The following is a 25,807-nucleotide window of genomic DNA, read 5'->3' as shown; positions in this document are numbered from 1 at the left end:
TCACAGGTAGTAGCATTTCTTTGACAATTATATTTGTAAACTATCATTTCTTCCTTGTTATTGTTCATGTTTTATGATGTCTGTCACAGTGTTCAAATTACAGATTTTTACATAGTCAAGTCTTTCCTTTTTCTTTCATAATGACTGGTTTTCATTTAAAACTTAAGTCTTTCTCTAGCTAAAATTATACAAATTATAAAAGTACCTAGTTGTTATAAGCTCACAGTACTGATGATAGTTTTTATTTTAACATTTAGCATACAGGTTAATAAACCTGGAAGATTTTGTTATATATGATGTCAATATTTTCCAACAAAAAACTTTCATTGAAAACTATTACATTGGTCTGTTCTTATTGCATTGTACTTTTCATACTCTGAATTTTTATGTACATATGTGGGAACAATTCTTTATTTTACTTTTTATTATTACAAATATGTCTATTTGAATTACTGTACCTTTATAGTACATTTTGAAATCTGGTGAGACTTTAAATATTTCTTTTTAATATCAATTGTAGTTATATTACTTTTCAGATGTCCTTTAGCAAGCATTTATGATTTTGATCCTGTACATTGCCCTAGTTAGGATTTCTATTGTTGTGATGGAATACCATGACCAAAAGGGACTTGAGGAGGAAAGGGTTTATTTCTTACATTTCATATTACAGTCCATTATCAGTGGCAGTCAGAGCACTGACTTGGTCGTCATAGTTTGCTCAGCCTGCTTCCTTCCAGAACCCAGGGCCACCAGCTCTAGGGTATTCCCATCTACAGTAGGCTGGGCCCTCACCCAGAAATCACTAAATAAGAAAATGCCTTAGAGGCTTGCCTCCCTATAGCCTGATCTTATGGAGAAATTTTCTCAATTGGGGTTCCCTCCTAGCAGATGACTTTAGATTGTGTCAGGCTGACAAAAAGCTAACCAGCACATAGGTATTAAATATTTCTTGTTGATTTTTTCATAATGTATTTTGTGGCAAAAATGACTGAGATGTTTTTCTTTATATTTTTCAGTTATTTATTGGTATAAGTGCAAATCTCTTGATTTGGGTTTCTTGCATTTTGTTGTGGCCACAACACTGGTTGACTGATACTATACTTCCTTATACTAGCACTTTTGGTGTCCTAAATGAAGAGTGCTTAATTTTCAGTGCTAAGAATTTTGGCCTTTCCTAATAAATAATCTTCTTTTCTTTTGTGTGTTTATTACTTCATGATCTTGAAACCTTGAAGTAATATTGAATAATAGCAATAGAAGTAGGCCTTTTAGTCATACTTCTAAATTTAATAGAGATGCCTCCCATATTTTATTACTATTGATTTCAGAAGGATGTCCTTTATTAAACTAAAGAAATTTTATTAAGTTTCTAGGTTGAAAGGATGAAGATATAGCTCAGTAGTAGAGTGTTTGCACACACAGAGTTCTAACTGAAATGGGAACAATTCTTTTTAAAAATTAATAGTGAGTTAATTTTTAAAATTATCAAAAGTTAACTTTGATACAATGAATTTCATATCTTGAGATTATGTGGCTTTTATTTATTAATATAGTAAATTTTATTAAAGTATTATTGGAATTCCAGAAACAGAAGAAACATTGCCAGATTCTTTCTATGAGGTCACAGACACCCTGATACCCAAACTACACAAAAACCCAACAAAGAAAGAGAATTATAGATCAATTACACTCGTAAACATAGATGCAAAAATACTCAATAAAATACTGATAAACTGAATCCATGAACACATCCAAAAGACCATCCACCATGACCAAGTAGGCTTCATCCCAGAGATGCAGGGATGGTTCAACATATAAAAAAAAATCTGTCAATGTAACCCACAATATAAACAAACTAAAAGAAAAAATACCATGTGGTCATCTCATTAGATGCTTTAAAAGCCTTTGACAAAAATCCAACACCCTTTCATAATAAAGTCTTGACGAGCTCAGGGATACAAGGAACATACCTAAACATAATAAAACCAATATACAGCAAGCTGATAGCCAACATCAAATTAAACAGAGATAAACTCAGAGCAATTCTACTAAAATCAGGGATAAGAGAGGGCATTGTAAAATGAAAATCTGGCTATAATATCATTAATGTTCTATTTTGATAATTTGACTAATCAGTTTAGCAAGGTTCTCTTCATCTGTGTTAAAATAACATTGATTTCAGAATTTCTTTTGCTTTTTTAGAGACATGGTCTCAGTATGTAGCCATGGTTGGGCCCTGAAGCTGGCTGTGTAGACCAGACTGCCCTGAGACTATTCTTGCCTCCCAAGTATTGGGATCAAAGGTGTGCACCACCGTGACCATTAAGGATTTCTTTTTTGTGAATGCTAATTTTATGTCAATTTAGCTTATGTTGCATAATAGATTTTGTAGTAAACTCATATTTATTTTCTATGCTCTGAAATACTTTAATGTACACAAAATGCCATTGTTATTAGAAAGTTTGAGAAAACAAGCCTCTAAACCTTTGGGTCTGCTAACTTTGGTGATGGGAGCTCTTTGGTTGCCATTTCTGTTCTGTTTATTCAAAATGTTTGCACGTTGAGTTAATTTTGGTGACATACTTCCCAAGGAAACTATCTATTTTAATCTCAATTTTCAGATATATTTGCATAACACTTCGGAATTCATTTAGTTGATATTATGTGCTGCATTCTGTATGATGAACACCTTGATGACTTTCATATCCATCTTTACATGTTATCCTTCTTAAGTTTGTATTACATTTATTTATTGGAGAGGTGCACTCATGTGCCATAGCATCCATGTGGAAGCCAGAGTACAAATTATGACATTTGGTTCTCTTCATCTACATGAGTCCATGGATGGAACTCGGGCCATCAGTCCTGGTAGCAAGTACCTTTATCCACTGAACCATTTTGTCTGCCCATATTTATACTTCTCTTCTCATTGATTTTACTTTTTTCAATTAATTGACAAAGTAGTAATATATTACTATACTAATAATAGTACACTAAAGTTAAGTAGTAGTTATATCAGAAGCACAAGGTTAGTTCAGCAGTTAAAAAAAATCAAGAAATAACTTGGCAATTGTTACTAGAGCTACAATAAAAAATGATATATAGGTTTAAAAAAAGAAAAGAAAATATTTTCTCCTTGTAGAGGAAAACAAGTGAATTCAAAGACTTTTTAAAAGGACATGCTGAGTCTAAGTTGCCTTTGATCTTTTTAAAGTTGCGTGTTGTATCACAAGATGTGAAGATGAATCTTCAGGAATTGGATGAACTTTATGTCATTTTTAAGGTATGTTGTTCCTTTTTAATGAAAATTAATCTTTTAGTAGAATTTTATCTCAATTGCTCTTAAATATTTATGTTTTAAGAGACATATTTAGAAAAATTCTTTGACTTTTTTTCTGATTTAATGACTCTCCTTTTTCATTTTTTTTGTAGAAAGAGCTGTTTATATCTTGTTATTGGTATTCAAGTTGTCCAGGATTGAAGCATCATGACCCCAGCCTGTCATATTTGGAACAGTATCAGATTGACTGCCAGCAGTTCAGAGTGCTGTATCACTTGTTGAGTCCCTGGGCTCATTCTGCAAACAGAGACTCGCTAGCTTTATGGACATTCAGATTGTTGGATGAAAATTCTGATTGCCTTATAAACTTCAAAGAATTCTCCTCTGCAATTGGTAGGCTGATACCCTTCAACTTTCTAAAGCAAAACATAACTATGTTCTCTATCCTCCAAAATATTCCGTACCACCCCAAAATATTTTATCTTGCTGCTTATTATTGCTAGTTTAGGCCAATTTTGGATTACATTGTCTTCAGGTTTAGTAATTATGAGGCTTTTTAAAATGTGCTTGCTGCTAAATCTATGCATATTGATCTCTTTTAAAAATTTATTTTTACTTTATGTGCATCAATATTTTGCCTACATTTATGTTTGTGTGAGGGTGTTGAATCAACTGGAACTTGAGTTATAGATAATTGTGAGCTGGCACGTGGATGCTGGGAATTGAACTCAGGTCCTCTGGAAGAACATCTAGTGTTCTTAACCACTGAGCTATCTCTCCAGGTCCATATATTGATTTCTTTTTGCCCAACCCTCTCAAAGAAACAAGCCGTTAGATGTGGGTGTTTTAATGGTTTAAGAGGAAGGAAGAGAATGTGCAGGATTTTTCCACACCAGATAGATAGGTACGACAGAAGGACTTTCCCCTTTGGGTAAAAATCTAACCACATAGCCTAGATAAGTGATGCAGAAATACTAAACAAATGAGTTGTGCCTATAGTCGATAAGTCATAGGTTTTGTTCCTTTGTTTTTCATGCCCCCCCACGCAATGATTTCTTCTCACTCATTATCTTGCAGAGCAGTTCTTTCCTCAAATGAATCATAAAGCCCCATTCAAAAAGAAAAGGGAAATATGAGGTTGGGAAAAAGGTGCTTGTGAATAGAGCATGCTATTCCTTTGGTGGAGTGTTTCGGTTATGTGCTTGAAAGCGAAAATCTTACTGATTGAGTAGTTAATTGTTAACTTAAGAAACACCATGTTGCCTGGTGGTGGTGGTGCATGCCTTTAATCCCAGCACTAGGGAGGCAGGGGCAGTTCAAGACCAGCCTGGTGTACAGAGTAAGTTCCAGAATGGCCAGGTCTGTTACACAGAAACCTTATCTTGAAAAACCAATGAGAGAGAGAGAGAGAGAGAGAAAGGGCTGGGGGTCGGGGGGGAGGGGGCAGACTGACTGGCTAACTGTGTTTTAGATCCTAATTCCTGTCTACTGTCTGTATCTTAATCACTTTGGGTGGAATTGGTTGAATGTTTAGTTAATGTTTAGTTACCTGAGTTTTCTAACTGAATTTTATTGAACAGATATCATGTACAATGGAAGTTTTACTGAGAAGCTTAAGCTGCTTTTTAAGATGCATATTCCTCCAGGTAAGACTTTAACAGTCTTTAATAGTATATAGTAAATGGTATATAGTAAGAATTCGTTCCATTGTAACAGGCATCATTGCACATATAATTTCACTTTAGCAAATAAAACAGTTTTCCATATAATTTAAAGTTATTGCTTTATTGTGGTCCTCAAGTAATATCACAAGTATTTTTGGTGGTATAGATATAGACAGGATGAAATCTGTAGAAGAGATTCCATATATCAGGTGGATCTTTATTTTCCTATTAGTAGGCAATCATTTCTCTCTCTCTCTCTCTCTCTCTCTCTCTCTCTCTCTCTCTCTCTCTCTCTCTGTGTGTGTGTGTGTGTGTGTGTGTGTGTCTGTGTGTGTGTGTATAGATGTATGCAGTTTAAGATATGGTCTCTATGTATATCCCAGACTGAGCTCAGCCTCAGAAGTGCAAGGATAACAGACACGTGCTACCATGTTCTGTTAGCTAGCTCTTAAATGATAGCTTGTACAAGAACTTATGTATCGTTGGAATATTGGGATACTGTTGAATTCTGCTGTTATAGAAATAGAGATTCACTTTAGGCAGATTATTAAACTTGCAGATGGGTCCGAATTAGCATGTCCACAACCTTTACTTTATATCTAATGTCACCCTTAGGCCTCCACACAGGCTCATGGTTGAATGCATGCATAAACACACACATAAAATATATTTTATATTCACTCTCTTATTTTAGCTTCATAATCTTTGAAAGAGTATATTATCCTTCCGATTTTTAGAAAAAGGAGACTGAGGGTTGAGGAGATTCAATTATGTCTCCAACATACTTGCTATGAGGCCCATCTAACTCCAAAAGTTCTTTTTTCTGTTTGCTCTACTTCCCCACAGTCACCGTGCCCTCCCAGTTCCCATAAAGTTTTTCCACTGTCCTTAGGATTATTTCCCAACACATCCCTACTGTTAAAAACTATATTGCGAAAAGTAGCTTGGATTTGGTAATTCATTAAAATCAAATAGCACTTCCTAATTTGTCTAATGTTCTCCCTGGCTTCCTTTAAAAGCTTATTAAAGGCTTTCAGGTTAGCAAGGAATCATTTAGCAGACCAACAAACTAAAGCCATGTTTAATCCTTCAGATGCCCAAATCACAAACACAGCATTAAAAACAAGAGTCAAACCACATAATAATTTAATTATAAGAATAAATTTTATTAGATTATGTTACCGTTTAAATTTTCCATGTCATACATTGTTGGTGGAGGGGTTGAAAGTAGGACTATTAAGTAGGATAAAGTATGAGCTAGGAAACACTGTGTCTCCATTGAATAACAGTGGGGAACAGCAAAGCTCTGAGCTTCAGGTTTCCTTATTAGTGCAGAAGTTTTAGATTTCATGTTCAGAGTTAATCTAACTACCAGATTCGTCTTTCCATGACTCTAAAAACTGGTTTAAAATAAAAAAAGCAATGAGGTTACCCATGCTCCCGTAGATGACCTCGGAACCAAAAGGACTCAGTAGGTTTATAAAAGAGTCCACGGAATTAGAAGGGAATAATGGTAGTGGAAGAGGGAAGAAATTGCCGGGGAGGAAATGGGGCAATTTGATCAAATATAGTATATGCGTTTATGAAGTTCTTAAGCAATAAAAAAGAAGAAATGCGAGTAAGAGAAATCTTAGAATTCAAAGTGATGAGATGTTTATTTGGTACACAGCAGCAGAGCAATAGTATTTCCACTTTTCTGTATATACACATTTCTTATACACTTCATCTAATTTCTACTCTTCAATTTGTCTGCATTTAAGAACCACTTCTCTGCCCTTCACTGCTAGTAAGTGTGATTTGGCTTATATGCTTTCAGCTTATACTGAGGTGATGTCTAAGACTTCTTCGAAGGGCGATGAGCTTTCCACAGAAGAACTGCTTTATTTCAGTCAGCTCCAGGGTAAATAAATATTCGTTTCAGCTTTTAACTGAATTTGTGTTGTTTTAAATTGGGTCTCAGACTGGTGTCAAACTCTTAGGCTCCAGTAATCATCCTGCCTCAGTCTCCCAGGTAGATAGGACCATGGGCATCTTGATGACTGGCTACTTGTGGAGATCTTCCTGAATTGGAGTCACTGTACCTTTTACATTGTGATACTACAATAGCAGTTAGCATAGTCTGTAAATATTTGACTGATTAGACTGTGCTTAATAATTTTTAGTTTTTGAAATTTCTTATTATTTAAAAGAAAGTATATATAAAAGATTTTTGCTTTTAATTGTATTAAGGAAATTTTGATAAAGGATGGTGAAGATAGAATCATTGATGATTTACAAACCATAACTTTTATTTAAATAGTGAATACTTCTTATAAATCAAGTGTACAATAGAAGAATCTGCTTTCTCACATAAATTGGAAGTGATACACACTTGTGTGTGTGCTTTTCTCATTTGTTTTGTTTTCATAGATATGTGGTCTTACAGAGAAAATGTATGTGTCTAATTGGTTACTATATGTAAAGTGAGCATTAACAAAACCTCAAAAACCATCTATTTAAGTCTGCCCACTTTATATAGAAGAACATTGAGTGCAGAAAGAAGCGAATTGTGCAGGGTTTCACAATGAGTTCTTGTCTTACGCAGGGTGTGTGACTTCTTCTTCAGACCTCCATTATTCATGGAGCTTTCCTCCTGGTAAAAAACATAATGCTTCTTAATTTGAAGGCAGTCAAATAGAGAAGCTATCACTCAGATGCAAATACTTAAATTTGATGTATTACCCTCTAGGATTTTTTAGCTTTAATATATAGTGTTCTTTTCTTTTACTATGAATATTTTTGATACTTTGCATTCTAACATCAGGAGATCAGGTCACATAAAATTGCTTTGGTGGGTCAAAAGCATAGTAAGTGCTTATAAGTCTTTATACAAAATATTCTTTTATTATTTTACTTTTAAAAGATACTTAAACATTTTATAATATACAGTTGCCCTCTTTTCCCTTTAGTTTCCAAGCATGCAGATGAGAAGGAAGCAGAATCAGGAAAAAATACGCCTGAAAAAGGTACTATGAAACAATCTAGAAATATGATTCAATTTATTAAATTATTGATTCTATAAATAGTAATAGCTATAAAGGGGGAGGGGTTGGGGTTCTTTAAAGGCTGTAGATTTGTCCTGATATGGCTTTCTAGTTACATAAAAGAAATTTATTATTTTTTCTTCTGTTACATCTCAGAGGTTATAAAAATTTAATAGTAAGTGATCCATATTCATTTTTATTATTTTAAAGATTTCATTTGAATTGCAAAAATAATAGGTAATCTTTGTGGCAGAAATTCGGGCAGCATGTAGTCTTTCTTACCCTTACACAAACCGAGTCAGAAGGAGAGGCTGTAAACATTTTATGCTGTATCCTTTTTCAGACTTGTTTCTTTGTATACATGAATATATGTAGACCTCTCTCTTTAAAATATCTATAAACACTGTTCCACTGGGTGCTTTTTTTTCCTTAGGACTGCCTGGCCTTAGCTTGGCTTGTTTCTAGCCATCTTTTCTTTTTTTAACAATTGTTTTTATTGAGCCATACATTTTCCTCCATGTAACATGAGGGGGCCGGCTTGTTGGGGTTTCCATCCCGCCCAGTACCCCATAGCTGGCAAATCCCAAGGAAAATCAATCACACAGAGATCTCTCTATAAGTTATAAACTGATTGGCCCTTATCTCTGGCTACTTATTAGCTCTTATAACATATATTACCCCATTATCCTTATCTATTTTAGCCACATGGGCTCAGTACCTTTCTCAGTGTGACAGCTTATATGTTGCCTCTTCGGTGGTCTGTGCAGGAGTGCCAGAGGAACCTCTCTGCTTCCCAGAATTCTCCTGTTCTCATTGCATCACCTCTACTTCCTGTCTGGTTTTCCCACCTATACTGCCTGCCTGGCCAATCAGCGTTTTATTAAAATATGATTGACAGAATACAGATAATTCTCCTGCACCACCTCCACTCCCGTCTTTTCCTCCCCTCTCCCCTTCTACCCTCTCCCGTGACCTCCACCACTCCCAGTTTACTCAGAATATCTTGTCTTGTTCTACTTCCCATGTTGATTAGATCCATGTATGTCTCTCTTAGGGTCCTCTTTGTTATCTAGGTTCTCTGGGGTTGTGAATTGTAGGCTGGTTTTTCTTTGCTTTATGTCTAAAAACCACTTATGAGTGAGTACATATGATATCTGTCTTTCTGGATCTCAGTTACCTCACTCAATTATGTTTTTGCAAGATGTCATTATTTTTTACCACTGTGTAGTACTCCACTGTGTAATTGTACCACATTTTCCTTATCCATTCTTTGGTTGAGGGACATTTAGGGTGTTTCCAAATTCTGACTATTACAAATAATGCTTCTATAAACATAGTTGAGCACATGTCCTTACAGTATGATTGAGAATCCTTTGGGTATATACCCAAAAGTGGCATTGCTAGGTCATGAAATAGGTTGTTTCCTAATTTTCTGAGAAATCACCACACTGGTTTCCAATGTGGCTGTATAAGTTTGCACTCCCACCAGCAATGGAGGAGTGTTCCCCTTACTCCACATTCTCTCTAGCATAAGCTGTCATCAGTGTTTTTGATCCTGGCCATTCTTACAGGCATAAGATGAAATTTCAGAGTTGTTTTGATTTGCATTTCTCTGATAGCTAAGGATATTGAGCATTTCCTTAAGTGTCTTTCAGTCCTGTGAGATTCATCTGTGGTTTAGATCTGTACCCCATTTGGATTACTAGTTCTTTTAATGTCAAGTCCTTGAGTAATTTGTATATTTTGAAGATCAGTTCTCTGTCCAATGTGGGGTTAATGAAGATCTGTTCCCATTCTGTAGGCTGTCGTTTTGTCTTGCTGACCGTGACCTTCGCTTTACAGAAGCTTTTCAGTTTCAGGAGGTTCCATTTATTAATTGTTGCTCTCAGTGTCTGTGCTACTGAGGTTATATTTAGGAAGTGGTCTCTTGTACCAATGCATTGAAGTGTACTTTCCACTTTCTCTTCTATGAGGTTCAGTGTGGTTGGTTTTATGTTGAGGTCTTTGATCCATTTGGATTTGAGTTTTGTGCATGGCAATAGAGATGGGTCTATTTGCATTCTTCTACGTGTTGATATCCAGTTATACCAGCACCATTTGTTGAATATGCTTTTTTTCCCATTTTATATTCTTAGTTTCTTTGTCAAAAATCGAGTGTTTGTAGGTGTGTGGATTGACATTCGGGTCTTTGATTCAATTCCATTGTTCCTCCTTTCTGTTTTTATGCTAATACCAGGCTGTTTTCATTAGTATAACTAGTAGTGTTTGAAGTCAGGGATGGTGATGCCTCCAGAAGTTCCTGTATTGTACAGGATTGTTTTGGCTTGGGTTTTTGCTTTTCCACATGAAGTTGAGTATTATTCTTTTGAAGTCTGTGAAGAATTTTGCTGGGATTTTGATGGACATTGCATTGAATCTGTAGATTGCCATTTTTACTATGTGATTTCTACCTACCCAAGAACATGGAAGATCTTCCCATTTTCTGGTGTCTTCAATTTATTTCTTCTTGTCATACAGGTCTTTCACTTGTTTAATTAGAGTTAGTCCGAGATATTTTATGTTATTTGTGGCTATTTTGAAGGGTGATGTTTCTCTGATTTCTTTCTCAGCCCATTTATCATCTATATAAAAGAGGGCTACTGATTTTTTTTTAGTTAATCATGTATCCTGCTACATTTCTGAAAGTGTTTATGAGTTGTAGAAGGTTATTGGTAGAATTTTCAGGGTCACTTATGTAAACTATCATATCATCAGCCGATAGTGAGAGTTTGACTTCTTCTTTTCTGATTTGTATCCCCTTAATCTCCTTTTGTTGTCTTATTGCTCTAGCTATAACTTCAAGCACTATATTGAATAGGTATGGAGAGAATGAACAGCCTTGTCTTGTTCCTGATTTCAGTAAGATCGCTTTGAGTTTCTCTCCATTAAGTTTGATGTTGGCTGTTGACTTGTTGTATATTGTCTTTATTATGTTTAGGTTTGTTCCTTGTATCCCTGGTCTCTCCAATACTTTGATCATGAAGGGGTGGTGAATTTTGTCAAAGGCTTTCTCGGGATCTAATGAGATGATCATGTGGTTTTTTTCTTTCAGTTTGTTTATATGGTGGATTACATTGACAGACTTTCATATGTTGAACCATCCCTACTGGGTACTATTTTTTATTTTGTAGTATATCATGGATAATTTTCCATGTCCACTCATTTTGATCTTCCTTTTGACTTTTAATGGGAACATAACATTTCATGATTTGATTGCAACATAATTTGTTTCAATTACTTGTTCAATACTAATGGATATTTAAGATGTTTCCAATTTTTTTCATTGCAGGCTGAGATGCTACAAAAATTAAAAGAAAATTTCAGGATAATTTAAGAAATGCAGAAAAGTATAAAAACATTGAGTAAAGTAGTATGCACACTTGACATTTTGATAGACTATGAAATTATTCATTTAAAGTTCACCATTCTACATTTTAAAACATTTAACTAAAAATAATTGCTGAAGAGTGTAGATGGTTATTCTCTTTCACTCTTTTGGCTCTTTGGGAGTCCTGCCACCCAGATCCCAAATAAATTCATAGAGGTTTATTCTTTCTTATGAATGCCCAGCCTTAGCATGGCTTGTTTCTAGCCAGCTTTTCTTAGCTTAAATTATCTCAACTACCTTTTTCTCTATTCCATATACCTTTACTTCTTCATGGCTTGCTGGGTGGCTGGCCCCTGATTTCCTCCTTGCCTTCTCCTTTTCTTGCTCCCCTGACTTCTCCCAAATTTCTCCTCCTATTTATTTCTCTGCCTGGCAGCCCCGCCTATCTTTTCTCATGCCTAGCTATTGGCCGTTCATTTCTTTATTAGACCAACCAGGTGTTTTAGACAGGCAGGGTAACACAACTTCACAGAGTTAAAGAAATGCAGCAAAAAAGTGCAACACATCTTTGTATTATTAAACAAATGTTCCACGGTGTAAACAAATATAACACATCTTCAACTAATATTCCACAACAGAAGATCTAGTTCAACATAACTCCTCCATTATTTTGCCCAGTTTCCACAAAAATTTAAATAAGAATTTCAAGGTCATGCAAATATCATCTTGGCTGAAAAAAAGAAGCAATAAATAGTGTTTCGAATTTTTAAAAAAAGAACCACCATATAAAGAACTTGATATAGAAAAGATTAAGTGTGGTAGGCTATATGAGTATGACTACATGACATTTATTATTGGACCAAAGTGTGCTGTTTTAATCTAAATACATCACTTTCCCTCTTTTTCTGTATTTTTGATATTCACTAAGTTTCCAAAAGTAAAAGTTTTTGTCTAAATAGAAGTGGGTAATGTTTTCTGAAAGCCAATGAGTGAGACCAAAGCTAAATTCAGATCGTGTCCTGAACTGAAAGAGATGGGCTCTTTTACCGCAGAGATATTTCTTTCAATTTCAATTATTCTTTTTGAGATTTGGGGAAATATTAGTTGTTCATTATAAAATTGTTCATTTCTTTTATTTAGGCAAAGGAAAAATTGATATTCAAGCCTATTTAAGTCAATGGCAAGATGAGCTTCTTAAAAAAGAAGAAAACATTAAAGATTTACCAAGAATGAATCAGGTATAGAATTTTCCAAGTGAAAATGTTTTTATTAAATGTGAGTACATGTAACCCCGTGGTTCAGTCACCAATACCACAAAAGAAAAGGAAAAGCAAAGAACTTACATACTATTGAAAAAATAGTTAAATAATCTACAGGTTGTCAGCATTAGAAAATTCAACAAATCGTGAAGGAGGTGAACAAAAATTTTTTAAATTGTACATTAATCGCTTAAATGTATTTAGTGTTTCTATAGAAAATTTTTATATATGGTATATTTCAGCATTAAAAATATACATGTATTAAGTAACATTCAGTTAGTGCCTACCTGATGTCAAATCTATTGCTACTTACTAAGAAATGACTAAGATAGATCTTACGTAATCCCCAGTGATCTTGTATTTGATGCTGCATAGGCGATATTAAGGACTAGTGTAGACATTATTTAAATTGATCTCTTTCTTATACATTGCCCACATGTTCTTATAGTCTTAAAAGAAAGGCTGATTGATTGAGATACTGAAGTTCCCCAGAACTTTATCAAAACAAAACTATCGAATAACTTAGAGTGTCTTAATGAACTTTCCAGTTTGATAGTTAAATAAATGCTTCCTAAAATAAACCAATTTGGGATACTTATTTTAAAATCATTATCAATGAAAAGGACTATAAAAAGGAAGGAGGGAAGCATTTTTATAATATATTTTTATGAAGCATATTATTTTTACTTGTTTTATGTACATACAAACATGTAAGGTTGAACGACTGCATTGTAGAACTCTTGGATTTGAATAGCTTTTAAATTGACAAGCATTTTCTAGGACTATTTAGAATTTCCTGAGAGCAGTTAGCAAACTAACTAGATTCTCTTAACTTTGGTTCCTGGATCTGCCTTTAAAAACACGCACATCCAAAGGGATTTCTTAGAGTTCTTGCACTACTAGGTAGGTCCCAAAAGTCATTCTTCCCTAATATTAAGTCATCTTAGCTCAGTGTCCATTGCAGCCCTTTAATATCAAATTAGAATTTCTGAATCCTTTTCTTAAAATTGATTGATGAGAATTACATGAAAGAAAATATGTAAGTTTGCATAATCAAAATTGTCACCCAACAGTAAATAAAGACAACTTCTTAATTTATAATATTCTTTATTTATAATATTTATAATATTCTTCATTTTGACAATTGTGTGAGAGGGCTTAAATGAAATGCTCTTTCATGGTTCATACTTACCTTCCTAGAGCAAAGATGTGTCATGGAATTAGTCCTCAGTTCTGTGGTGAAGGTTGTATGTTACAAATTTTATGCAGGATTCTCTCCACTTCTGAGTTCCCCTTCTAAGTTTCATTTTTATTTGCTAAGTCTAATGTTAAAATGTTATATTTCCAACTTGTGTCTTCTAGTCACAATTTATTCAGTTTTCAAAGACCCTGTATAATTTATTTCATGAAGACCCGGAAGAAGAGTCACTATATCAAGCCATTGCTATTGTTACCAACCTTTTGCTCAGGATGGAAGAAGTTGGAAGGAAACTCCATAGCCCTAAATCAGCAGCTAGAAGATTCTCCGGGACAGCCTGTGATTCTGGAGCCCGTGAGGGGAATGCAGAGAGCAGTGTGGAGAAAACTCCTTCCTCTGCCAGGGAAGAGCATCAGTGGTCTTTTGCATTTGAACAGATTCTTGCTTCCCTGTTAAATGAACCAGCTCTGGTGAGGTTTTTTGAGAGACCCTTAGACTTAAAAGCAAAGCTGGAGCATGTGAAATGCTCCCAGTTAAGGTCTAGAACCAAGGTGTAAATCTCTGCCACTGTTAGGTTTACCAAGATTCCTGTACTTGTAGCTTGATTCCTGGGACTACTCAGGGATGTATTGCATTGCCTATGTGCTTGAAGGCAAAAAGAAAGGTACTCAGAAGCACAAAGATTCATTCCTTTGTATTAATTGCAGTTAAAAAAAATTCTGTCACTTTATGTGTCCCAAGATATCCAGCGTCAGGGTCACATGCTCAGTGGAACCACCAGAGGGCACCACCATATCACTTTAGGGAGTCAGTTACAAGTTTGTGCTGCTGTTTCCATGGGATTAGCGGCTTTTCTAAAGGCAATGTGTTTATTTGTAATGCTGTGATGGCATATTGGTGAACTTTGCTTTTCAAATTGCCCCAAGCCTGTCAAAACTGGGCTTTAGAACTGTAGCCTTAATTATCCAGGAAATTGCCCATTTAGGGCTTTGCTTTCTACATTATGTTACTGGAACTTTATTAACTTTTAAAACTTAATTTTTGTTCAACACAGAAGTATATGATCTTAAAAAGCAATTTCTGCACTCTCTGTTCTTGAGGGTTCACAATTTTCTGGTTGACACTAACTCTGCTACTGCGAAACACAAATCAAGAAGTCTGAATACTGGACTGATAGAAGTAAAAATGTCACTGGATTTAGGTTTACATAGAATAAAGCCAGCGTTTTGAGAAGGGTTAAGAAACAGTTCAGTAGACTGTATAGCTCTTTCAGTTACACTGAGACATAACTAAAAATTCTTTAGAGTACTGTCATGTGTGGCATCTTCTCAGAATGGCTTGTCATTGCTTGTGTCCCAGCTATATTTGGACTTTTCATCAGCTGTGTTTTAATTTATAGGAGGTAGTGTGGAACAGTTACACTAATACTGAATTGTTTTATTAGTTTCACAAGCACATGAAGTATAGTTCAGATATACTTACTAAGGCACTATTGTAGAATTGCCTAAATCTACCTACAAAGGTTTGACTCTCTGACTTAGATGAGTAATTTTTACATACTTTTGGGTTCTTCTAGGTCAGACATTACATGACAGTCCATTTAAATATAAATGGACTTTGATAGCACTTTAAAAAGTAACAATCAAACCACATGGACCTGTCCTGTCTTCTGCCATTTCTGACAAGCAGTTGACTTAGGAAATGGGGCAGGAATCAGCCTAAGGAGCTTCTGCTTTCATGCTAGGCTTTGATTTCAAGCCCTCTTACTTGACTAGAAACAAAAAAAAAATAATAAGAGGGCAGACCTCCTTCATGGTGACCAAAGAAGTCTCCCTTTCTGGGAAGGAACTGCTGTGGTCAGGCTTCAGCAAGAACAGACTGTGGAAAAAGGCAGAGGGCTATGCCACGTGGCATATATTCTTTTCAATGAAGCAAAAACACTTTTTAAGTTGAGTCTTTGAGAATCTGTAAGTTAGAATTCACCGAATACTGGTAGCATCTTTAAGATTTGATTATACTGTCTTTTCAAGGAAATTGCCACTTAAAAGAGATAATTTAGAACTAAGCCTTTCTGCTTTGACTCAGAATTGATGTGCTAAAATATGTCCCGATTTTCAATCTTAGTTAATAGTTTATATGCAAACTGTCACATCTGCTGTTATGTAATGATTGTTAAATTATACGACAATAGCTCTAGAAACACATATGGTCTGTGCTTATATACAAAAGCACTGTTATGCACACTTTGTTGACTATTTTGTCAGTTGTATTTACAACAAATCCTTTCTTAAAAAATATACTGTTAATTTTTGATATTATTTTAAAGTCAGAATAGTGAAGATTACTGAATATTGTATTTTAGGCTAGATTAATTGAAAATAAATACTTAAAGAGATTTTTAGAGTTTCAAGAAGATTATAAATGAAGGTTAACAAGCCAACAATGTATTTTCTGGTTCTGCGAGGGAGATAAGCTGACCACATTATAGTTTTATAGCTGCCGCCTTGTTAAGCAAATGAGTTGTTCCTAATATTCAAAATATTTTGTTGTGTCAAACTGGACCAGTGCGTTATGACTTTTACATTAAAAAATTAAAAGTAACTTTGTCTTTATAAAACTAAGTATTAAAATCTATTATATTAAATATAAAAATGTTTATTTTAAAAGGTGAATGTTGTTTGTTATGCATTTTACATACACATGGTTAAAATATCATTTGAGGGTGTCCTTTCTACTGCGGTTTAGAGTCTTGTTGCCAGAAAACCAGAATTTATTACCAACTAGTTTAGGCACATAACTGTTTATTACTAGATATTAAGTGGCATGTATCTTTAATAGAAGGACCAACTTACTTGAACTTTCGAAAGCAAAGATCCAAGACCACAGAACTCCCAGGCTACCAGGAGAGCTGCTAATTCTTTTATAATTAGGAAACTTTCAGAATGAAAATACATCACTACTCCTGCTCCCTCCAGAATGATCCATCTGCAAATGGATGCCAACCTCCTCGCCCCTCAGCCCGCAGGTACTCATGACCAAATTGCTGTAGGGCAGCCAAACATCTTCACAGTCATCTTCAGCAGCAGAGATGTCAGAAGCACAGAGTCCAATTGCTTCTGTCAGCCAAGTCTCAGATGTCCAGAATCATAATTGTAAAGGAATGTGGGAAATGGACTTTTACCTTCTGAAGTACAGGAAACACTCCAATAGACTGGTATAGATATTAAGAATTGTGTGAGTTTTTTTCCCCTCCTGTTGCTGCATAATAATTAGTACAATGAGCACTTACTTTCTCACCATTGTAGTACGATAGGATGGGGGTTTGGGGGAGCTCAGCCTAGCTAGATCCTCTGGGTAGGATTACAAGGCTGTGACCAAGGTGTAATCAAGACTAGTCCTCAGGTGAAGGTTCAACTGGGGGAGAATCTACTTTATATCTAGGTTTGAAAACACAGCCTCTTGTAGGTGGCCGCCCTCTGCTCCTAAAGGCCTCACACAATCCCTAGCAGTTACCTTTAGCATCTGTGGGTCTTGCCATACGGGCTTTTCCAACATGGCTGCTTCATCGTGCTAGGAAAGCTAGCCTCGAGGGTGAGTCTGCCAGGAAGAGTATCTTATATGTGACATAACCCCGGTAGCTGTACCCTGCCTTTGCCATGTGCTTTTGATTAAAAACAAGTAACAAAAAAAATAACCCAAGGAAACAGTTCTGCTTATGTTAAAAGCAAGAGGATTGCATAGAAGTATGGAAAGCAACCGGCAGGGAGAATGGGAGGTGCCCCTATCTGCTGCCAGTGCTGATCGGTGTCATTATCTGTTGTTTTCACAGCACACTAACTAATAAGTAATAGCAGCAGCTGCTGCCCCTGCCCATCATCACATAAACCTTCCTCCTGTGACCAGAAGTACACTAATCTCCCCAAAGGAAGATCCAAGGCCGATGGTTACTTGAATCCATCGATGGCTGATGTTTGCTCCTCTTTATTCATTCTCAATCTCATCTTGATTGTAATGTGTAAACGAAATTATAGAATTAATTAGTGCCAGCTGATATGAAAAAGCAGGAGGAGAGACTATTGAGGGGAATTGATTATTGTGTATAAATAGATGCCTGAAAGAGATGGAGAAAGTGGGTGGCTCCTGCAGTCCTCATTATACAGCTTGTCGAGGCTATCCTCGTGGTGGGGAGGGTTTGGTCTGATCATGCCATGAACTTGTTCTGGTATATACATTGATGAATTTGAACGCATGCGTATTTGTATCACATCAAAAATACAGACTACTTCCTTCACCCTAAAACAAACTCCCTCGTGACCTCATCTGGTGCAGGAGAATTATCTGTATTCTGTCAATCATATTTTAATAAAACGCTGATTGGCCAGGCAGGCAGTATAGGCAGGAAAGTCAGACAGGAAGTAGAGGTGGAGCAAAGAGACTGGGAGTATTCTAGGAAGCTCCCTCTGCCACTCCTGCGCAGACCACCGAAGAGGCAGCATGTAACTTGCCCAGCTGAGAAAGGTACGGAGCCATTATGGCTAACATAGATAAGAATAATGGATTAATATAAGCTATAAGAGTTAATAAGAAGCCTGAGCTAATGGACCAATCAGTTTATAATCTTATGGAGTCTTGTGTGTGATTTTCCTTGGAAGTTGCCGGCTCTGGGGTACCGGGAGGGACAGAAACCCCAACAAGCCGGCCCCTCATGTTACACTCATCCATTTATGTATTCTCTCACACCCTAGCCAGCAACTGATCTCTGTTCTTTATCACCTGATGATTACTTCACCAGCATCTCTGTCCCTTAGGACCATGTAACTAAGGAATGGTTGTTTAGATACCTGTTACAAGAATTTCTGAATGTAAGCAAGCCATAGGAAAGACAGAGAATACAGTTTGTCTGGTGATGGAGGTCTTGCTATAAGCACTCTGATTCTGAAGTACGAGTTAAAGGGATTTTGAATGTCACACCTTAACCCCCACCCATTTTCAAGAAGATCTTATTAGTATTTTAGTAGTTTTCATTTGTCTTTGCTTTGTTTTCTTATCAGCTATAATCTGTTTGGGGGGCTTGAAGTAGACGTACAGGTGACATTGATGCCCGTGGCACTGAATCTCTAAAGGCAAGGCAAATTATTCTAGTAGCTACATTGCTAGGCATATAATCAATCACAGAGAAAGCATATTTTATTCTTAAGCTCACATTATGCTGCGGCTTCTATTTCTGTCCGTAGAACTACATTTTTCCAACCATCTCATCCATCAATAGACTTCCTAATTCTATTCATCTCCCTTTGCAGGCAACATCTTTTCTTGTGACTAATTTTAAGATCTTTTTTAATTTGTGTGAGTATGTGAGGTGGGTGTGTACACGTGAGTGCAGTTATCTTTGGAGTCCAGAAGAAAGCCCTGGGTTCCCTGAGGCTGGAGTCATGGGCCAGTTGTGAGCCATCTGATACGGTACTGGGAGACCAATTCCAGTCCCTTGCAAGAGCAACAAGTCCTTTTCATTGCTGAACCATCTCTCTGATACATGCTTTTAAGAAATTTTTCAGAGTAGAAGGAATGAGAATATGAGCGAAGAGGTCAAGTCCATGAGGGTTCATCCACTGAAACAGTTTGCCTGAGCTAATGGGAGCTCAACCAACTCCAGCTGGATTGGAAAGGAACAAGCATAGGACCAAACTAGTCCCTCTGAATGTGGTTGACAGCTGTATGGCTGGGGCAGACTGAGGGGCCACTGGTAGTGGCACTGGGATTTATCTCTACTGCATGTACTGACTTTTTGGGATCCTATTTTCTTTGGATGTATACCTTGCTCAACCTAGATGTAGTAGGGTGGGTATTGGACTTTTCTCAAAGCAATGTTCCTTACCCTCTCTTGGGATGAGAGGGGTTGGGGTTGGAGGGGGTGTGAAGGGAATGGGAGAAGGGGAGGGAGTGGGAATTTGGATTGGTATTTTTTTTAAAAAAAAACTAATAAAAAAAGAAACTTTTTCAAAAGATATATTTCTTTTGATTTTAATGTGCATAAGTGTTTGCCTATGTATGTGTACCACATTCATGTCTTGTGACCACTAAGGTCAGAGAAGGTATCAGATGCCCTAGAACTGGAGTTAATAGGTGTTTGTTTGTGAGCTACCATGTAGACACTGGAAACGAAACTTGGGTCCCCTGGAAGATTAGCAAGTGCTCTTAGCCCCTGAGCCCTGCCTCCAGCTTCTTGCTTTTAAGGTCATGATCTTTCCAGTGTTCTGAAATTGCTTATAATTTATCTGGTTTTTAAACATTTTTTTATTTTATTTTGTGTATGGGTGTTTGGCTGCATGTATGTCTGTGGACCACTTGTGTACCTGTTACTCACAGGCCAGAGGGGACATCGGATCCCCTGGAATTGGAGTTACAGATGATTCTGAGCTGCCGTGTGGGTGATGGAAACCGAGCCTGGGTCTGTTGGAAGAGCAGCCAGTGCTCTTAACCACTAAGCCATCCCTCCATTTCAAGTGTGTTTGTTGTTCAAACTATTAGAGAATGGAAATAGATTGAATAAAAAGCCATCATATTCCCCCTTTAGTGAAGAGCGTATTTTTCCTGAGCCTCAATTCCAGAATCACAGGAAACCGAGAACTTCTCAAGTGATTCTGTCTCTGTTCTCATGTGTTCCTGGACCAGTCACTGCTTCAAAATGTTCTCAGGCTTAATGAGGCTTCTGTCTTAGTTAGGGTTACTATAGCTGTGATAAACACCATGACCAAAAACAACTTGGAGAGGAAAGGGTTTGTTTGGCTTCCACTTCTGTGTCCCTGCTCATCGTCAAAGGAAGTCAGGACAGGAACGCAAACAGGGCAGGAACCTGGAGACAGGAGCTAATGCAGAGGCCATGGAGAGGTGCTCCTTGGGGCTTACTCAACCTGATTTCGTATAGAGCTCACAACGGGATGGACCCACAATCAATCATTAAAATGCCCTATGGGCTTTCCTACAACCCAGTCTTATGCAGGCATTTTCTTAATTGAAATTGTCTCCTCTTAGATGATTCCAGCTTGTGATATATTGATATAAAACTAACTGTCATGGCTGCTAAGACTGACCCAAAGCTCTAGCACCTCACCACAGAACAGAAATGAAACCACATTCTCTCATGATCTGTTAGGTCATAGAAGGTCATGTCAAGGAACATATGAACATCTTCCAAATCACTGAGTCTCACCCTTTCTTTTTATCTTAAAGTTGATCCCCTGAAGATCATGTTTCAGAAAGTTTGCCCTCTTCATATATGACTTCTCCTTTGATATGAAGAATTTTGAGAAACTGTATACTCCCTCAATCCCTTAACATTTTTGAGTGGGGAATCCTACTAGGCCTGTGATCATTTTTCTCAGGGCCTAGTGTGGGAAGTCTTTCTGTATATGTGTTGCTTTTATTGGTTAATGAATAAAGAAGCTGGCTTGGCCTGTGATAGGGCAGAGCAGAGCTAGGCGGGGACAACTAAACTGAATGCTGGGAGAAAGAAAGAGGGGTTAAGAGACACCATGGAGCCGCCAGAGGGTAAAGCCACGAGCTGCCAGCTGGAATCTTGCCTGTAGACCACAAGCCATGTGGTAAAATATAAAACAATAGAAATTAGTTAATTTAAGATATAGGAGTAAGCCAGAAATATGCTTAAGCTATTGGCCAAACAGTATTGCAAATAATATAGTTTCTGTGTGATTATTTTGGTTCTAGGCAGCCAGGAACAAACAAGGGGCCTCTTTCAATAAGGACCCCCTGAAATTCCAGTGAACAATGATTTTTTTATTTCCATTGCATGTGTTTGAATTTTTCTAATTTATTTAATTTTTAATAATGTATTTTATGAAAAGTAGCTTATTTTGAATACATTCTAAGAGATTAAGTAAGGGGAAATTACTTGAGAACTGATATACATAGGTTATAAAAAATAATCTTGTTCCTTCCCACCTATACTATCTTATGACCTCTGGAACATATTAGAGTTGCTTAGTCCCTAGTTCATGATCACTGGTATCCTACGTGTCTGATTTCAACCAGGGAGATTATCTCACTTCTTTGCCTACCACTCCTGGAGGAATCTCTTTACATGACTGCAATTAAAAGTTGTAGTTATTTATAGCTCTTATTTATACTGACAGTCAGAGGCCACAGGTTATTAATTGTTCCTCTCTCCTAAATCAAGATATGGATGAAAACACTGAAAGTGATTAAAGATGAGTTTTTATTCTAATCCCTGATTTGTAAAATACCAACAATGGAATACAGCAAGACTGAAATGGGAAATGAATTTCTATTTTCTGTCTTCCATCCTCTCTGGATTTTTCATCATTTCTTTAACAATATTCAGTAGAAGTAACTACTCTATTACTAAAATTTCTTCAAAATAATTGTGTATGCTTATGGAACACAATGTGAAAATTTCATGCGTGTTTATTGGAATGAATAAGCAAGTTAACATATAACACTTCAAATTCTTTTTGTGATAAGAATACTTAAAATGTACTCTTTCTGAAAATTTAAAACACATATTGCATCATGATTAACTATGATCCCTATGCTGTGCAATAAATCCATAAAACATTTCACTTTGACCTGAATACCATCTTTCCTCATTTCCTCCTCACCTATGAGGCTGTGACCTCCAGTGCTCTGAGTGCACCTGAATGATCGCTTGAAGAAAAATACAAACCATTCTTATATCAACTTCTTTGAGTGGAACTTTTTTAAATGTCCATATACCTTTATGTTATTTGTCTTTCTGTACCTGGCGTATTTGTTACAGCAAGTGAACTAGATAAAGGCAATCATTTTAAACAGGTTTCTCTAGCTAATGAGTTTACTTTTTACATGTTTTGAATATTGGCCCTTTATCAGATGAATAGATTGCAAGTACTTTCTTCTAATTTGGGGATTTCCTCACCCTCCTGGATGTTTCCTCAATGATACCAGTGCTTTTAGTTTGATGCAATCCCATGGTTTTGTTGTTGCCTGGTTTGAGTTTTTTTTTTATTCATAGTCAGGAAACTGCTTATGACAATTTCATAGAGTTTTATAAACTTTAGCCCATTTTGAGGTGACTTTATATGGCAGATATTCAGTTGTCCTGATTTTTCGAAAAGACTTTCGGATCTGATCAACTTCATTATAAGCTACTGGCCATAAGATGGGTGTGGTGGTGAAGGTCTTTAATCCCAGCACTCGGGAGGCAGAGGCAAGTGAATTTCCTTAAGTTTGAGGGAAGCCAGGGCTACACAGACAGACCTTCAAAAAAAAAGAAAAAGAAAACAAAAAGATAAATAACTGAAATAAATCTTCAGATTTATTTCTGTACATAGCCTTATTCAAAAAACTGTTTAGGGGTGGTGATACAGTCGTTGGTAGAGCACATGTACATTAATTGCCCTGTGTTCTAATCTCAGCACCATAAAAATTAATAAGTAAAGAATTCTGTAGGGAAGGGCATGCTCTATCTTCCCTTGATATATACTTCAGTGAGAAGCAGTCCCATCTGCCCCTAAGCTGTGTCCTTCTGTATACTTCTTGGTGTCAATTCTTGTTCTGATTCTCAGTACTGCTCAACTCTCTTCTTTACATATATTACATTATTTTCAAATAACAAAGTCTAGACAGATATTCTTGAAAAGCCAAATCTATAGTGACAAAGAAGAACCCAATGGCTGCCTCAGGGTACTGGTAGATGTGACCACAGAAAAGCAACCTGAGTTTTAGGAATTTAAGGAACTTTTCTGTATCCTATAGTTAAGACTGGCCTCAAACTCATAATCCTCCTGCTTCTACATCCTCAGTGCCACCTGCCTTACTACCATGCCCAACTTTGTTTTTTTAATAATTTGGGGGATAATTTTGCAATTCTTAACCAGTAAGACAGATTATGTCCAGGCAAAGCAATATGAAACAAAAAGTCTCCAAAAATACCATTGGGTTTGTCTTGGCCATCTACTGCTGATCATGAGGCCCATTCTTAAGTGTGGCAAATGTACCCAGTGATTCTCCATTAAAGACAACTAAGTTTTCCTTTGCAAGGAGATCTCAATTGGAGACAGATTCTTGGTTGGGTGTGGGCATCCATGTCCACTTCCCTACGTCAAAACTAGGACCCCAGTCACAGGCCCTGGAAATTCTAAGTGACTTATTTTGCTCTATGAACCCCAAGCACACAGTTCAATGGATGCAGTCTTGTTGAATGGACATGTTTCTCAGACACATTATAGAGCCCCTGCCCTCTGCTGATCCTTAGCCCTTTCCCTTCCCCCCAGAGATAAAAATAATACTGATTGATTTCTAAAACCACAAAATTGTTTTGCAGATTTTTGAAAATTATATACATGGAGTCTCACAGCCCTGATGAAATATGTATTCTTTCGTGTTTAGCTTCTTTGACTCAGCATTATGCTTCTAGAATGCTCTCCTATGGTGTCTCAACACAGATCCCTTTATTATGCTGTGATATTTCATTGTATAGATATAGTAAAAAAAAAAAGTCATTCCACTTTTGATGGAAATTTGGCTGTCCAATTTGGGAGTATTATAAATAATGTGTCTGCGAGGATTCTTGTATTTGGGTTTTGTACCCATATTTATGCATTTCTTTGAGGTATTTATATATCTAGAAATGGAATTATTGAGGCATATGGGAACTCCGTGTTGAATATTTTAAGGCACTGGCAGATTGTTCTCTAACGTGCTTGAACTGTTTTACATTTTCAGGAGCTCTGGATCAGGCTTCCCCTTTCTCTGCATCCTTGCTAGCACCTGTTCTTTTCTGTCTTTTAATTACAGCTCTCTTAGAATATAGTAATATTTAGTTGCAGGTTTTAATTTGTATTGCCCTGATGCTTAATATTGACCACCATTTTATTATCTTATTCGTTGTTATGAGATGATCTCGTGTCCACCTCAAGTTCAGATATTGAAATCCAATCCCTATTACCTCGTAATGTGACGATATTTGGAAACAAAGCTTTTAAAGAGTTGATTAAATCAAAAATAAGGCCTTGTCCCAATATCCATCAAAAACCAGTAGTGACCCAGGGAGAGACAGGGTCCCATGAGTCTTGCCCTCATTCATGACTGACTGTGCTCAAGCCCAGTCTTAAAGGGGCTGGGAGGGAGAAAGGAGAGAGTGGAGGGTAAGAATCATCAGGATACATACATGCATGTGTGACGTTGTTGAACAATATATTTAATTTTAAAATGAGGCCTTTACACTGGGGTTTTAATCCAACAACAAATTGTTTCAGGTCAAGAAAGACAGACTTGCACAATTTTATACATATGTAAAATTATCTGAAGTTGTTTCTGAGTAATTGATAAAAAAAAAATTTCAACATGCATGGGGAAGGAGCTCACAGGGCCCCAATCCTAGCTGAGGAGCAGTTACCAGGTGATGGCTTGGTGGAAAAAGAATCACTTTTCTTTAGGGGTGTGGCCACTAATAAGAGTGGCCACTAGTAGGTTGTCCATGCCCCAGTGAATAGCCGCACAGCCACATGCATATGAGCGTCACTAATTGGGCTCAGTGGGAAACACACACACACACACACACACACACACACACACACACACACGAAAGGATAAAAAATTGGGAGGCACTGGGGAGTAGTGGGAGTTGGAGTGAGGATTGAGGGGTAAATATTACCAGTACATTGTATGCTTACATGAAAATTTCAAAGAATAAATACAGATATTTTTTAAATATTTTAAATGCTTTAAGAAAAGAAGGTTAGACACCAGGGGTGTGTGTAAACAGAAGAATGAGGGCATGAAGAAGCGATGAGAAGGCAGCCATTTCCACGCTGAGGAGAGAGAGGCTTCAGAACCCAGCACTGCTAACATCTTGGTCTTGGCCCTCTAGCGGCCAGAATTATGAGTAAGTTCTTTATACTGTTTGACTCACACAGCCTGTGCTATTTCGTTATGGCAGACCCAGCAATTGAATGTAGCTGATGATGCTGGACATCTTCCCATGTGCTAATTTGCCCTC

At 36.8% G+C, this 25,807-nt stretch overlaps 1 protein-coding gene across 1 annotated transcript in view; it reads left to right on the top strand.

The window, feature by feature from the left end:
- Tbc1d8b (TBC1 domain family member 8B) overlaps window positions 1-16,463 on the top strand; it is an 81,737-nt gene extending 65,274 nt beyond the window's left edge. The window contains exons 15-21 of the mRNA XM_048428493.3: window positions 3,215-3,283; window positions 3,433-3,673; window positions 4,861-4,926; window positions 6,761-6,844; window positions 7,893-7,949; window positions 12,475-12,572; window positions 13,956-16,463. Of these exons, the coding sequence (XP_048284450.3) occupies window positions 3,215-3,283; window positions 3,433-3,673; window positions 4,861-4,926; window positions 6,761-6,844; window positions 7,893-7,949; window positions 12,475-12,572; window positions 13,956-14,348 (1,008 nt within the window). The 3' untranslated portion in view covers window positions 14,349-16,463. The remainder of the gene's footprint in view (window positions 1-3,214; window positions 3,284-3,432; window positions 3,674-4,860; window positions 4,927-6,760; window positions 6,845-7,892; window positions 7,950-12,474; window positions 12,573-13,955) is intronic.
- Window positions 16,464-25,807: the final 9,344 nt, after the last annotated feature.

This window comes from Myodes glareolus, chromosome X, assembly GCF_982192425.1.
Source record: "Myodes glareolus chromosome X, mMyoGla1.1, whole genome shotgun sequence".
Classification (NCBI taxonomy): Eukaryota; Metazoa; Chordata; class Mammalia; order Rodentia; family Cricetidae; genus Myodes; species Myodes glareolus.
Note: the sequence above shows the minus strand (reverse complement) of the source record. Positions and strands in the feature narration are given on the sequence as shown.